Source organism: Hydractinia symbiolongicarpus, chromosome 1, assembly GCF_029227915.1.
Source record: "Hydractinia symbiolongicarpus strain clone_291-10 chromosome 1, HSymV2.1, whole genome shotgun sequence".
Taxonomy (NCBI): Eukaryota; Metazoa; Cnidaria; class Hydrozoa; order Anthoathecata; family Hydractiniidae; genus Hydractinia; species Hydractinia symbiolongicarpus.
In genome coordinates this window covers 4,356,744-4,372,301 of record NC_079875.1, presented here as the reverse complement: position 1 = coordinate 4,372,301, position 15,558 = coordinate 4,356,744, and the positions used below count along the sequence as shown (strand labels likewise).

Sequence of the window (15,558 nt, the reverse complement as noted above, 5' to 3'; positions counted from 1 at the left end):
AAGAATATCTTACTGCAATAATGAGAAAATATCGCTATCGATTTTAGATTGGAAGAAAAGCCTTTCATCAAGTTTAAAAAAACAAGAAGCCCGATGGCTTGAAGATTTCCGCCATCAGCAGAAATAATAAGTATGGGATTAAAATATGTCCTTTAGTGTGAGATTATCCTCAGAGAATAAAAACGCAATGCACGTTATCTGCACCAAAATTTAAAAGTTTAAAAACAAAGAAAAAACAAAGTAAGACCAGCGTAAATATCTTTTGTTCTGAGGACAAAACAAAGTATAAGAACATAAGTCTCAAAATTTAAGAACATGTTAAGATCATTTTAAGGCTTTGTGAAGCTTGACTACATATTTTTTTAATAAAAATATAAAAAAATATAAAAAATCCAAGTGCTACACTTTGTAGCAATTATCATCAAATTAGTGTAATACCATAAATTACAGAATAACCTCCCCCTGCTGAGTAAGCACTACTACATAATTAACTGCCCTGCCATTAAGGGCCCTTTTAATGGGTGAAATTAAATAAGCTCCCTGTCCAGGTGCTTATTCGTCATTTACGGTACATTAAGAACATCCCAAGAATATTTATAGGCTGCATCTCAAAACCGTTAGAAACATTGCAAGGGCTTTTTACCATATTCATGTTCTTATAAAAAAAAAGAGTGTCTATATATAAATAAAAAAATAAAATATTTTACATATAGTATTCTCTAAAAAAATAAAAGCTTTAATTGATGTCTTTGAAATTGATCTAGAAAACTGTGGACATTTTTTGATATATACAAATTCTTTTATGTAACATTGAACTTCTGAATGTTTCAGTATTTAGGCGTTACTCTAAGTCTCTCGCTCAATTTGAAAATGCCGACAGTGGATGTTTTGATAAGGGCTAAAAAGAAAAAAAGAAAAACATTCAAAAAATGAGGAACAATAATACAATTGGATATTTGTCCATACACAACATATTTATCCCTCATTTATCCCTCAATTCAATTTTAAAACCATCAGGACAGAAAACGTATATACGAGACGGTAAAGTATGTATACATGATTTTATTCACAGTGTTCACAACACGTGTTAGAAAGACTAATACAAAAATTATTATTAATTGTGAAAATATTTGATTATACTTCATTAAAAATTTGTACAACATCGGTGAAACACAATTTCGGTGTAATATCCAGACAGACGACGAAAAAACCTATTTTCTTCCAAGTTTAAACCTGCTTTAATTTTAATAGAGTCAGGTTTTTTTATAATAACTTTTTACTTTTTATGCTTTTTTAGCGTTTTACACTCATAATTTTGTTCTAATATATAGTCTATGAAGGTGTTCAAACATCAGCTTTTCTAATTTCATTTATTTCTTGTTGGCAAAAAACTCCCAACATGAAAAAAACTCCCAACAGGCATTCGCCTTGGCCAATTGCAGTGTCAACGACGTTGTAAATTATAAAGGCCAAACGTATATAATGGTCTGGATTTTCAGCTTACGGAAAAATATATATGTTCCAGTTATAATATAGATGTAAAAAACTGTTAAAACATAGTAGATATATAAGTGAGCAATGCGCAAATCTTAGAAATAACGTTTTAAAAAAAAAATAGTCTATGGTTTATTGCCTGCATTTTTTAGCCTGTCAATTTTTTTTTGGGGTATGGAAATATAAACACCATTGTGTCACAATGAAACATGTCTAGGGGGTTAACTGTAGCAGGGAAAAGTGATTTTACAAAATTCAAGTATAATTTTATCCAATCGAAGCCTGAAAAAATATTTTGTAAATGCTTCTGCTGGTTGGTTAGGGAATTTACAAAGAAAGTTCAACAAAGTGCCCAAGCTTTCTGATAAAAAATGTTGAAGTTACCAAAATAGTTAATTAAAACCCTTGTAAAATGAATAAAGGGGTACCTACATCCAGTTGGCTGACTATTAACCCAACAAAAAATTTGCTTTTCTGGTAGCTACCTAGCAGCCTTAACTATTCTAAAGTTAGCTAGCTTGGTGACTGGACAAAAGGCATGTGCAGATCAGCTAAAAGACACCAGCTAGCTAATCAAAATACTACAATTCTTACCTTATATCAAGTATACTGTAATATATACTATTCTGGGGTTCCCACCAGCAAGACAACCCTAAATTCCCCACAGGCACAGCCAAAGGACACAATGCGTACAACCAGAATTCAAGTGCTTTTGGTCATAGTCCAAAGCTTTGACCAAGGAATGTAGAATACCTAGAATACTAGAAAATCGTGAAGATCAGATTATTTACAATCTGTATTCTTATTAGTTGTAAACGAAACGAGGCTTTCCTATTGGCTCTTCAGGAAATAACAAAAAAATCAAAAAAAAATAAATGGAATGTAGAATACTAGAAAATCGTGAAGATCAGATTATTTGCAATCTGTACTCTTAGTGAAACTTAAAAAAGCAGCTTATCAAAGCTTCCAGTAAGAACGTCAGCAAAATAATATCCTGGATAAAAAAGGACGGTCTTATAGAAGTTGGATATCCTTTTTTTGGCCAACCGCGTACAATTTGGTTATTATTTTTTTCTTTGCCGATTTTGGCTATCTTACTTAAACTCTCCTATTTGCCGCATTTATTTTTTTCTTCGAAGAATCATCATATAAATAGGTAACAACAAAATTCTTCTTCTCTTCATCATATTCATCTTTGTATGATACACTTCTTTCGCTATCTTTTGTTATGTTGTTAGGTAGAAGTGATGACAAATAGAGATGGTAGACGTTGAAAAAAAACCGATGAAAATAAGGGATGAATTTTCAAAATTTCATCACCATGAAAAGTGGGGGCTAAGTTTAAGGCAAATATATTTGTTTTCAACTTATTTATTTATTGATTTATTTTTTAATTTATTTACAAATATATAACGAGTAAGATCTAAATTTATATCTACATCTAAATATATAAGATTATCATTCTAAACTCATGTTTTCAAAAATACATTAATATAAAAGTTGCGTTTAAAAACTAGAACTGAGACAACAAAATTGACAATTGATAATTTGCGAAAATTAATAACTGGAAATTATGGGCATTAATTATCTAAAATTTTACGTGGACCCTAACAACATGAGTTTGATTTATGGAGTGTTATGCATAACTTTCCGCAACCAGATTTAGCGCCGGATTAATTTTTTCATCAGTTTCGTCAAAATATATCGACTTTTGTTCATTTTCCTCGACGACAACAAACTGGTGGTAGTTCTTGTCAGCAAATTCCGCATCATCGTCGTCATCAGGTTTTTCGCAGGTTTTATAATTAACAACGTAATCAGCACTGTTACAACTCACGTCTTTATCAACGCTGTTATTTCTTTCGTCGTCTGACGTAGAATTGTCACTGTAACGTCCATCACTGTTAGAATGACGCTTCCTTTTATCCGACATTTTTATATCTACTTTACTGTCATTTACTCCAGTATAAACAACAAATGGAAAATTTACTTCGTCGGCATTTCGAATCAATTTCACTAAATTTCTTGGTTTGTTTACTTTTTGTTTACTACGTCGGTGTCGTTGTAATGACGGGTTTTTTATTAAGACGTACGCTAAATGCCAGCGTGTTCTTGCTCTCTTCACCTTTATACTTTCCTTTTTTAAACTGTCAACTTGATCAACTTCCAAAACACTTGAAAGAAAGTGATCTAGAACATTAAATTTCTTTACGTCATTACTTTACTATTAATTTACATAACGGTTAATACCAATGATGCAACGACATCAACGGATGAAAACAACAATCACAATAACATACCCGTTGTTGTGACGTATTTCTCGCCTTCAACGAAATCTTTATTTCGACTTTCAAGTAACAATCGGGCGAAACAATGTAAAACCGGGTTGGCATGCTGATGCTCAAGAAGGATGTAACCCAAGTAGGAATAAAAACCTAAAAAAATATTTGAAAATGATTTAGAAAGTGCACGTTAAAACCTGAAAACTTCGGCGGTTTCTTTTTTGTTGTTGTGTTGATGTTTTCTACTAACATATATCCATCTGAAATTTTGTCTTCCAGAATATTCTTTGTGGAAGTTTTTTAAATTCAAATGTTATTACTGGCTTTAATCCATGCAAAATTTCCTGCAAAAATCTCATTAGTATTTGTGGTGCACATAAACAAACCAAATTATTTTCAAGTAAAATCAATACGTTATAAAATTTTAAAATTAGTTCATCAAATGCCCAAAATTATCTCCCCTAAAATTTCATGTAAATGTGAAACTGAAGTTCATTTTTCTTTCTTCATCCTTTCCTATCCAAATTTTTTAACAGAACAAAAAATTATAAGAAAGAAATCCTTGTTTGTGTGTAGTTTTAGCATTTTTTTAACACACAAGTAAACACTCATATTCTCAAAGTTCTTAGTCACAAGAAATTACCTGGGTCTTTCTCTTCAAGCGTTCTTGGCAAGGTACTTTTTTGAAGGCGTTGTATAAACACTACACCAAATATGATGCCATAAATGATACGTAGCAGACATGAAAACATTCCAAGGAATATGTTAAAGTAAAAGAAGAGATAGGACACAAGGTGGAACACACGCCTAAAAAAAAGCAACACAAAGTAACCATATGGATTTTCGTGCGTAATAACTTTCGCGCATAAACGATTAGAAATAATTTTGCACTTTAAGTAGGGTTTGTTATTACATCTTAAAGGACCACTTCTATTCTAAAAATAAATTTCCCACATTATTTTTGCGCGCATTAATTTGGGGCATAATCTTGTGCGTACTAGTTTAAGCGTTTTTTTTTGCGAAAGCGTCGAAATTACTACGAACAAAAAAAAACTATTAACTATAAAGTTCACAATAAACGAATATTTTAGATTCAAGGAAATATCAACAAAATCAGCGAATGTTCGCACAATTTTAAGCCTTCTTTATCATTGAATGCCTTTTAATCAAACTAGTTACAGTCGCCTGTGTTGAGTGAATTATGACCATAAAATATAAAGGGAAAACAAATAAAAGAAATTCAACCTGTTATTGACGGCTAATGAATCTTTATTTAAAAGAAAGCACGTCACAGCCATCACTTTCTGCACTACCATCATAGCTACCGTTATCAGAAGTGTAGGCCTTGAAAGAAATTATCATCCACATACAAAGAAAATAGCTAAACAGGAATACTGTAACCTTTTACATGTCGCTTACTTTGCAAACGCAAACCGATATTTTTACGTTTTAAAAGCAACTTTATTATAAAATAGTATTGTCAACTAGTTTGGTTTCACAAAAGTAGTCCGGTTTTGTTCTTAGAGTAGCATGGATGGATTTCTTTTTACAAATATGGATTGATTTAGACTAGTTTGCTTTACCATGTCAACATAGGCTGGTATATTTATACATACAAAGTAGCATTAAGCAGTTTGTTTTTACAAATATGGATTGATTTAACACAGTAACATAGATCGGTGTGTGTTCATAATTCAAAGTAGAATAGGGCGGATAAAGTAATAAACGTGCTTCATTTCACAAATTTAGATCAATTTACTTTAAGAAAGTATCATAGACAATATTGTGTAGGCCAATTTACGAAATTTGCGAAATAACATAGACCGGTAATCACCAGTATTAGTTGATTTGACGAAACGACATGTCAAAAGAATACAGTAGTTATAAAGAAACTAGTTTGTTATACTTTGCAAAACCAAAAAATTTGTTAAAACTTATTGTAGTTATTGTGGCAACAGTAATTGGTTTTTGTTCTCCACTAACCAGTGGCAACAGTAATTGGTTTTTGTTCTCCATTAACCAGCTGACAGCACACCAGTTTAAGACAACTAATAAGAACTACCCATCACAACTTGGTTAGCAAAATACGAAAAAATATAAATAATTAAAGTTTTTTAAAAACATGGGTAAAGAAATAAACTAAACAAGACTTACCATACTTTTATAAATATATTAATTGATAAAGAATTTTCTCCTCTTTTCATAGGAATGATCAGTTGTGTTATTAAAACATAATAACATAAGAACAACAGTAAGGATAAAAGAATAAAACCTAAAAATTTAATAAAACAAAAATTAACTACAAAAAATCTCGAACAAACTAAATATTAACGTTAATTTTTATTTTCAGCTTATACTGGAGCTTTATCCTTTGAAATGATTTCGGGCTGTACAGTACAGTCCTTAGAATTGGAGTTGGTTTTCTTATTAGTTAGTGCTACATTTTCTTGTATTGACTTCTTGTATTGTTCGTGTATTGACTTCTTGTATTGACCGTGTATTGATTAAGTTAGTTGGTCTACCTGAAGATTTATCTCAACCTTTAAAAAACGCATATCATTTTTTTGGGCCAACACAAAAAAAATGTGAACACTTCAAAATGCTGATACTATGTGAATCCTGATTGAATAAATAAATCAATGAATCATCTGTTATATAGAAACGGTTTCAAAATAATTTGAAGGGTCCAAGGTATATATTAAACTGCATGAATCCACTTGAGTTCATGAAAACAGTTTAACAATTACCCCATGCTGCATAGCCAACTTGAAACCCAGCAAATTTCATACTTGCAGCCTAGATAAAAAAATAAAAACACTCAATTATATACGGGCAAGGAATATAAATTAAAATAGTGGTCAATGTTATTGGTTCATTGCATATGTTCTAGAGTAGTCGATTTAACCAAGTCATTGGATAATGAAGAAATAATATTTGACATTTAAGCACTTTAAAATTAGTAATCTCACCATTAAACTTCCAGCATCGTCTCCAACTGAATTTGGATTTCGAAGAGCTTTAGGAAGAAAAGTACGTTCCCCTTTACGAAGCTTCATAATATGTTTTCTACAAAGAGTTAAAATAATTGTTTCGTTGTTATCAGAGAAAATTTAGCACAGTGACACAAACTTATTTTAAAGTTGATATGAAACATACCTATACCATGTCATAGAATTTGTACTCACAATCAGACTAAAAATGAAAGCAGTTGCTATGCCTAGCCACCATGCAGCTATAAGTAAAAATGCACATTGTTGGTAAGTTTGTGCCTCCACACATGCACGAAATACGAAATTAAAGTGAATAAGAAGTGGTAATAAGGCAAGCATTTGAAGAAACACATGCTTCAATATTTTTCAGGAGCTATGCTTACTGGATATTTTGTGCACAGTGAAATTTAAATATGAATTTTTACTCCTTAAAAGATAGAAGCATGTGAATTAACAATGTGTAGCATTTACAATATAGTTTTGATTGACTGCTTAATTCGATTTTTTTTTTTTTTTTACATAAATTTATAAATATATGTAAGAACTTGTATTTGCTGTACTCTGTGTAGCAGATTTTTTTGTGACTTGCAGTTCTGATGATTGTAAATCTAATCTCACTCATTGCCAGGCTGTATATTAACGATGCAGAAAGTAGAATGGCGTTTGTCATCACAAGTTCCTTATCAATAGATGGCATTGACTTGCGCTATGTTATAACAACAACAAATAAATTCTAACATATACTGCAAAGTATATACCTGATACAGATTTTATATAGTCATCCACCAAACCCTCACTCAAGGATGTTTTGGCTGATATCACTTTAATGATATTGGAAGTAAATATTTTTTTCCAATACTTGATAAATAAAACATAACCAAGCGTCACTGCAGATACTAACAGCTAAAAGAAAAAAGAGAAAAAATGAATGCTAAACACACTTCTGTTTATAAGAAATACGTTCATCAGAAACGTGGAATGGAGAATCCATTACTTTTATTATATAGGATGTGCAGTGTAGAAACGAACTCTTAACACATCTTATAAACCAATATCTGGGCGCACCAAACTGAGCCTTGCCGCACACCGGACCTAGTTTGGCTTGACTGAAAAAAAAGCAAATTTTGAGCCGATCGCTGCTAAAGTTTGAGAGTTCCTTGGTAAAACTGCTTATTTTGCAAAAAAAATTTATTAAATACAGCTACCATCTTGAAACTTTTGATGGAATTCAGTACGGCTCAGCTCAACGCTTGTGCGGTGCAGATACGAAAATCGCTTTTAACTTAATGAACATCTTGACTTAACCAAAAATTTGCGTTTTTTATAAAAGAAAATTAACTGTTTGGTTTCATTCAGCATTTCAGTATTTATGTCAACTTTTATATTACCGTGTATATAACCAGTACAGCAACAACAATTGATGCTACCATACGTGTCGAATATTTAAACTCTATAATAACACACAACCAATGTTACATAAAAATATTAAAGAAAGTAGTCAACATATTAAACAATGTAACACACGCACTAAGAATTAAAAAAAATAATAATTAAAATATAAGCACAAATAAAAAGGTTTTCGCTGAGACAAAAAAAATATTTTTGAGGGTAGTTATTCACAATATGCAAGGTAAAATGTACAATTAATGGTATGCAAAAAGAAGGCTACATGGTGCTGATGTATACAAACAAACACTAGGAATTCTTTCAAGAGTATTTCTGGAGATTTGCGACCTTTAGTTCACATTTCGCTGATACGATCTGGACGCAATCATTAATGAAAATAGTCGTCTTCAGAGTTCAGAGTAAGAAGTCAGAGATTTTTAGTCCGTTCTTCCTAGGTGCTAAATTTAACAAAATATGTTTTTACAATAACAAAATAAAAAAGGGTTAGATATTACAATGCAGTGCACGTCCTCCCACCTGCAGTATCAGCTAAATTAATTTACTTTAAAAATTCTTAAAAAATCTAAATGTATATTACCTGGTCTGTATGTGTACAAGTTCTCTCTTACTTTGTCTTCGACGATTCTTTTAATTTTAACATCATTCTCCTCATCGCTATCTTCACCATTAAAACTTATACTAAAAAAAAAAGAGATATATAAATACATGAAGAAAATTTCATCATATTAATAAAATAAATAAAGTGATGTTTATATTCGAACATCAGAAGACTGAACATCTCTAATTAACATTAATTTTGTATTTATGAACAGTCTAAATTCTCTGCCGATTTCAAGTCCAGAGCTTACAGAAGTCTTTGCGTGTTTTGTAATGTTAAAAATTATAACCAACAGACTACAATAATTCAAAAAATTCATTAAAAAAAGAAAAAAAAGAAACTACATTAAAAAGGGAAGAATATTACATAGCTAAAAAAAATATTTCCAGTTCCTTCTGGATCTTGTGCTTCCAAAAAATCATTCACATATGTAAAAATCAACCAAGTTTTGTAAACTTTCAAAATCATTGGCAAGACATATATAGCCTAGGACGTTTAGTCACACTAACGTTGTTGTTGTTGAGAGGGTAACATAATTGGTAAGACTTTATGGAATGGCAACATGGATTGCCACAAAACAACTGCAAAAAATGTGGTGCTAACAAGTACTATTCACAACAATCGAAGGGGAGGTAAAATAAATTTAATCACACAAACAAACAATCAAAACACTAACAAATAAACAAATAAAGTGAATGTACCCGTCATCACGTTCACATGGTTTTAAGAGATTTTTCACATGAAGGTAGACATATTCACTCTTCCAATCTGTATCGTCTTGTTTAAACCAGTTCAACTTCTAAAATGAAAACAAAAGTACACAAAATTCCTATAAAACTTCAAAACGTTGTATTACTTAGTGTTTAAATTTTTAGTAGAAGCAAGGAATATGAACACAACATAAATCATATAAAACTAACATATAGGGTAAGATTTAAATAAAAATGTAGTCGTGAATAGTGAAAGATGGGGAAACAAAATAATAGAATCGAATCACACAATGCCCTTGTTGAGAATGAAAAAAGCAGTAAACTGTTGCGAATTAAGAAGACTCTGACCATGAACTAAATATTTTTTTATATAAAAAAACTGAAAATAATATTCACAATTTTCAAGTTGTGATTATTTCCTTAAAAACTGAGAAATACATAAATTCCCATGGTCACAGCTGTATTAAATCTACTCTGGTTACTTCCTTTTTTATTACAGAAAATAAGCAAACAACTTGAACTTTGAAGAGGTGTATTGATAACAGACTAAACTTACAACACCTATCTTTAATTTCTTTCTTCGTATCTTGATAGTTGAGACCAATACCATGATAAATTTGAATAATAACAGAACGAGACATATATATAAAGGAATGTCATAAAGTATTGACAGCAATCCATACTTCTAAAAAAAGTAAAATTTCATTGACAAAAATTATTTTTTTATAAATTCTTTGCACAAATTATTTAAACGAAATGATATGCATGATGTGACAGCTACCTTGGGTAGAGAAAATTTTGAAAATGTTTGAAAAATGTGAAATTTTTTGTCAAATTACATCAAATTAAACTAGTGACTAATCAGCAAGTCAAACCCATACTATAAGAAATTCAGCATTCTTCAAAAACCAAGAACAAATTTAATAAATAGAATTTTAAACACAATCATATTGACAAAATAATCAATGATGAATGAACACAATAGAGATATACTAGTAGGTGGCCCGCGGGAAAGTCCTTTTTATACCGCATTAAGTGCGTCTCGCTGCTTGAGGTACCATTTTGCGTGACAGATAGACAGACGACGTATACGGGTATTAAAGAGATTATTTTGTAGTTTTTTTTTGCTAAATGTGATTTCTATGTCACGAAATCTAACAACTTTTTTCATCACACACCAATTGCATCCAGGCTAAAATTATTAAAATGTTTGATTCACTTAAATAAATTCACAACAAATTTCAGTTAAATTCTCTCTGCGCTTAAACTTTATATAAGAAAAAAACTTTTTTAAAAATAATGATAATTTCAATAAAAATAACAAACTTCACGTACCCTGCCAAATCCACTTTTTTCCCAGAATTCCCAGCATGTTGTAACGTTGACATATATTTTTTGAATTTCAAGTGACAACCTACAGAAAAAAAATCAGCTTTTAAATGTATCACTCAAATTAAATTTAATCAGAAAAGAGAGATACTGGAAGACAATAGAAAAAAAAAAGACATATATCTTTTTATCACTAAATAGAAAGTTAATTTTGTACACATACAAAACAGTAGATTATTCTTACCATAAGACACATAAGAATACACCATTAACAGCACCAACAATTCGATTTTTTAATTTTTGACATACGAAGAAGGGATAAGCCATTTGTGAAATGAAAATTGCACAAAGTATTTTGATGAAAACTGAAATGAAAATTGCACAAAGTATTTTGATGAAAACTGAAATAAAAATTGCACAAAGTATTTTGATGAAAACTTATATGAAAATTGCACAAAGTATTTTGATGAAAACTCATATGAAAATTGCACAAAGTATTTTGACGAAAACTGAAATGAAAATTGCACAAAGTATTTTGATGAAAACTTATATGAAAATTGCACAAAGTATTTTGATGAAAACTCATATGAAAATTGCACAAAGTATTTTGACGAAAACTGAAATGAAAATTGCACAAAGTATTTTGATGAAAACTGAAATAAAAATTGTGTAGGGCATGATTAAAAGGAGAAAAAAGTGAAGTCAAAATGTTTGACAAGATGTTACGCCTCTGTAAACATATATAAATATGCGGTATATTCACAACAACTTTGTTTTTTGGTCGCTTACTTAAAACTTTTAGCAGTATATGACATGTTTTCTACTTTGATTGGTTTTTATATCGACAGTGTGTTTTAGTTATCAAAGCCAGTCATTAGAAATCTCTGCGATAAAAATTGGTTTGGGATTTTTGATTTCACTTTTGCACATATAAATGTTGTCAAAGATATAGATTCGTAAAATTGTGTAAATATTAAATATAATATTAAATGTTCTTAGGATTTTTTCATTTCTTTTAAAAATTATTGTTTAAGCAGTTATTTTTTAGCGGTTTTTTTCTTTCTTTTTTTATTGATATTTTCTTAATTTATAAAAATCTATTAAGAATTCTTTTACAAAATTAAAAAACATTAAACAGATATTTTTTGATTGATAAAAATGAATAAGAAAAATCCACCTAGAAGGTATGTCATAAATAATAATAAGATATGTAAAACAAATTATTTGTAACAAAAATATCAATAAAAAGAACTTATTACCTGACGCATAAGATGGCAATGCTCGTATTCCAGCACCAATCTTTGTACCAAAAATTTTATTGTAATCTGAGAACAGGACATAGTAGCATTGTGTTATTGTTAATCCAAAAGCCAATGCCACGCCCACACGGTTTTCGTATCCATCCAGCATGTTTACCGGGCTAGAAATAAGTTAGTAAATATGGAAAAAAGGGCAAATTTGGCCAAATTTGGTCTCAAAGTTTCAGACATTGGATAGGAGGGCTGCTGACCATGTTATTATTCACTGTGCCGTTTATGCATCTTTATAGTGGCTACATTTTAATATATTCAAGCATAAATAAGAAGCTAGGTTTAATGTTGTAATGCGATTATGGAATATGAAAAACTGCATAATTGAACAAATGGACATCCTACCAAGTCAACATCACAAGAAGCAGCAAGATAAGACACACTCGCATTACTAAACCAGGATGGCCTTTACAGCAGTTCATATACAATCTTTTTCTGCGATGACTGAAGCTGATGATAATTTGAAAAATAAACTAAAACAAACAAGGAAACAATGTCTATGTTATACAAACAAATTAAAACAAAATATATTTTTGCACTTAGCCAGGCATAAACTTAAAATCCCTTGTACAGCTAAATAAACGCTCATACTGTATTTTTTACGGTACTTAAATCAAAGCACAGGATAAACAAAGGAAGATTTTAATAAATGCACAAAATAGGCACTAAAAGTAACACATTCATTAATTTCTGTTAGTTATTGTCTTTCTAACCACAATTTGAAAATTCCAAAAAACATACAGCACAAAGTTGCATTCCCCAGAATATGCTGGCAGCATTATCATCAGCATAGCATTTTCTGTCTGCATATAAACTGAAAAAAAATTAAAAATATAATTTATGAATTTGAACATGACTGACAGAAAACACACAAGAATTCCACTACAGGTAGAATTATAATGGGACGAAAGCTAGTTTTAGAAAGTATGAATCAAAATGAATTGTCTCTGGTGTTTTATATTTTGTTTTGAAGTAAAAATTAGCTTAAGAGTACCTGGAGGAAATTTATTTTTGCAACAACTAATGAAGTTAACAAGTCCTAATATATAATTTAAATTATACTGGTCTTAATACTACTGAAGTTTTACCAATCTATTATGTAAGCGATTCAAAGGAGAAAAAAATAGTGCAATTGAATTTATACTGGTAAAATGAAGACTATTGAAGTTAATATCTATTATATAAATAAAATCCTGAAGTAAGAAAAAATATATTTACCAATCATTTGTTAACGATCTCAGGGTGGCATCCGGCGACACTCCTCTTTCAATATCTCTTTTTAGGATGCGTTGCATACAAGGTAAGGTAGTATTAAAAAATGCTTCTAGCTCTTCTTTGCTGACGCCTGTTTCATTATGAATCCTGTCAACTTCTTTACTGAGTTCATTCAATTTTTTTAACATATCAGTTGGGTTTGTTACATCTTCAATCCCAAACTGCATTAAAAGCCCTGCTATCAAAGCCAAATTCGCTACTGGAAGCATTTTTTTATTATATACTGTGCGAAAAAAAGTAAATGTAGTGGCCAAAACTCTATGCCTCACCCTTTTTGATGAAATTTACAACTTTTTGATATTAAATTCCACATTAAACATAAAGTCTAAGTCCTGATTTGAGTATTCTAATATTTTCTTTTAAAAAGTCTAGTTTGTTGTAGAAATTGATTTTAAAATATTTAAAAATTAATCTTGGTAAATTCAACATGTGATTACTAGCAAATATTTTCCCGAAAGATTATTTTTTATGCAAACGTAATGGCTAACCTAGCCGCTAAGTTTTTTATATAAAGCCATAAAGAGTCATTGAGTAACTAGCCAGAGTCATTAATAGTTTTTAAAATGAGCATAATTTGTAGTTTAACCTTTTTTATGAAGCCCCTGTGTCTTTAAAGGTTTTCATAACAGTAAGAATGGGAAGTGAACAAAGACCAATTTCCTCTCAGGTTTTAGTTCTATACAACAAAAGGAAATTAAATAAGATTAGAAACCATTTTCATTGCGAAATACACATAGTATATGAATAATACATTTAAAATAAGTTTTCATGGATACCTTCCACACATAAATTGTTATTATATTCACAAATTACCTGAGCTAATGTTTTACTACATTTTTCTTTTCTATTTTGAAATAAGGCTAATTAATTTTTACTGCATATATAATTTTCTAATTGCATGCCCCCGTACATATTAATTATTTCAAAGAGTTTAATAAACCATTTTCTTCTGCTTATCCAAATATGAAAACAACTGAATTTGTAAGTTTAAAAGCATCGCATAAAAGCTTTGTAGTTACCTAAACTTTCATTCAAAAAGTTTTTTATTTTTAGCCATTTGTTACACCCTTATAATCCTTATAACTTTGTATTTAAAGTAAGCTAATAAAAAAACTTTAAAGTTTAAAATTTCATGTTTGTGAGAGGTGTTTACTACCACTGCATAACAGCTCTATTGTAAACTGAAGCGTCATTCAAGAAGTATTATATTTCAAACCATTTGAAAAAAGTTTTGTGCATAACAGGTATAATCCAACTTTCTTCCACTTTTCTGTCAAATCCTGCACATAAGCAGTAACATTTTTGCAACCATGTTTTCATCTGTAATTTGAGAACATCTGTTAAGACAAATAACCTTGTCTCACCACAATAACCTAACTTCTTTCAAATGACATGTAAGTAATAAAATATTTTAAATTATTAAAAATAATTATTATATTATAATAACACTATTAACAGCTTTCAAAAACATATTTTTTCTTTTTAATTAAGTATTCATCTGAAAATTTTGTAGAAGCTTGAGTTTTTTTAAGCTTGAATGAAACTGAAAGAAAATTTAAACAAACAAAAATAACAACTTCAGCAGTTTCAACAGCAATTACAAAAACTTTTATATCAACAAAACACTCCACCCTAGATATTATTTTTTTATTTAAACTTATTTTTTAAAAAAAACCTACCTTTCTTGGTAAACAAAAACTGAAATGTAAACAAAACAATGCAAAAACAAAGGAATAAAATAAATAAATAAATAAATAAATCATAGTGGCAAACATAAACTATTATTTTACTAACCATACAAATAAGTTGAAGCAACAGATTATATTCACCTTGAAGAAGATCTTTCCTATAAGATAACGAGTGTTAAAAATAAAATTTAAACTTAAATGACTCTTTGATGACAAAACTTTGTACGAATTTTGGCCAAAGATTTATCTTATCTTAGCAGTTCTACTCATCTATTGTTTCTACGGTTTGTTGTTTGCTTGAACAGCATTTTTTTTTAGTTTGCAAAAAATTCTCTTGAAAGTACACTTCATGAACACTAGGTTTAAAATAATTTTTCTGAAACATTGTTCTTTTATAAATACGAAATCGGTACACTACCTAAACTAAAAAAAACTTTCGCAACCACAGTTTTGTTATAAGAAAATACACAGGAAG

The 15,558-nt window shown here is 29.9% G+C and overlaps 1 protein-coding gene across 4 annotated transcripts; it reads right to left on the bottom strand.

Moving 5' to 3' along the window:
* Positions 1-246: 246 nt before the first annotated feature.
* Positions 247-13,723, bottom strand: LOC130631879 (stimulated by retinoic acid gene 6 protein-like). 4 transcript variants are annotated; one of them, XM_057444432.1, is made up of 21 exons: positions 13,339-13,697; positions 12,862-12,934; positions 12,466-12,593; positions 12,070-12,230; positions 11,055-11,175; positions 10,817-10,895; positions 10,038-10,166; positions 9,473-9,570; positions 8,751-8,851; positions 8,155-8,216; positions 7,525-7,669; positions 6,933-7,008; positions 6,746-6,842; positions 6,524-6,572; positions 5,931-6,048; positions 5,022-5,120; positions 4,420-4,583; positions 3,795-3,929; positions 2,593-3,684; positions 2,089-2,255; positions 247-898 (listed from the first exon to the last, which is right to left on the bottom strand). In XM_057444432.1, the coding sequence occupies exons 1-19, from the start codon at positions 13,602-13,604 to the stop codon at positions 3,131-3,133; spliced, it is 2,655 nt and encodes an 884-aa protein (XP_057300415.1). In that variant the 5' UTR covers positions 13,605-13,697; the 3' UTR covers positions 247-898; positions 2,089-2,255; positions 2,593-3,130. The 4 variants fall into 4 exon arrangements, with proteins under 4 accessions (XP_057300415.1, XP_057300416.1, XP_057300414.1 ...); XM_057444433.1 differs by having other exon boundaries at positions 2,089-3,684; positions 12,508-12,593; positions 13,339-13,723; XM_057444431.1 differs by having other exon boundaries at positions 2,089-3,684.
* Between the last annotated feature and the right edge of the window lie 1,835 nt (positions 13,724-15,558).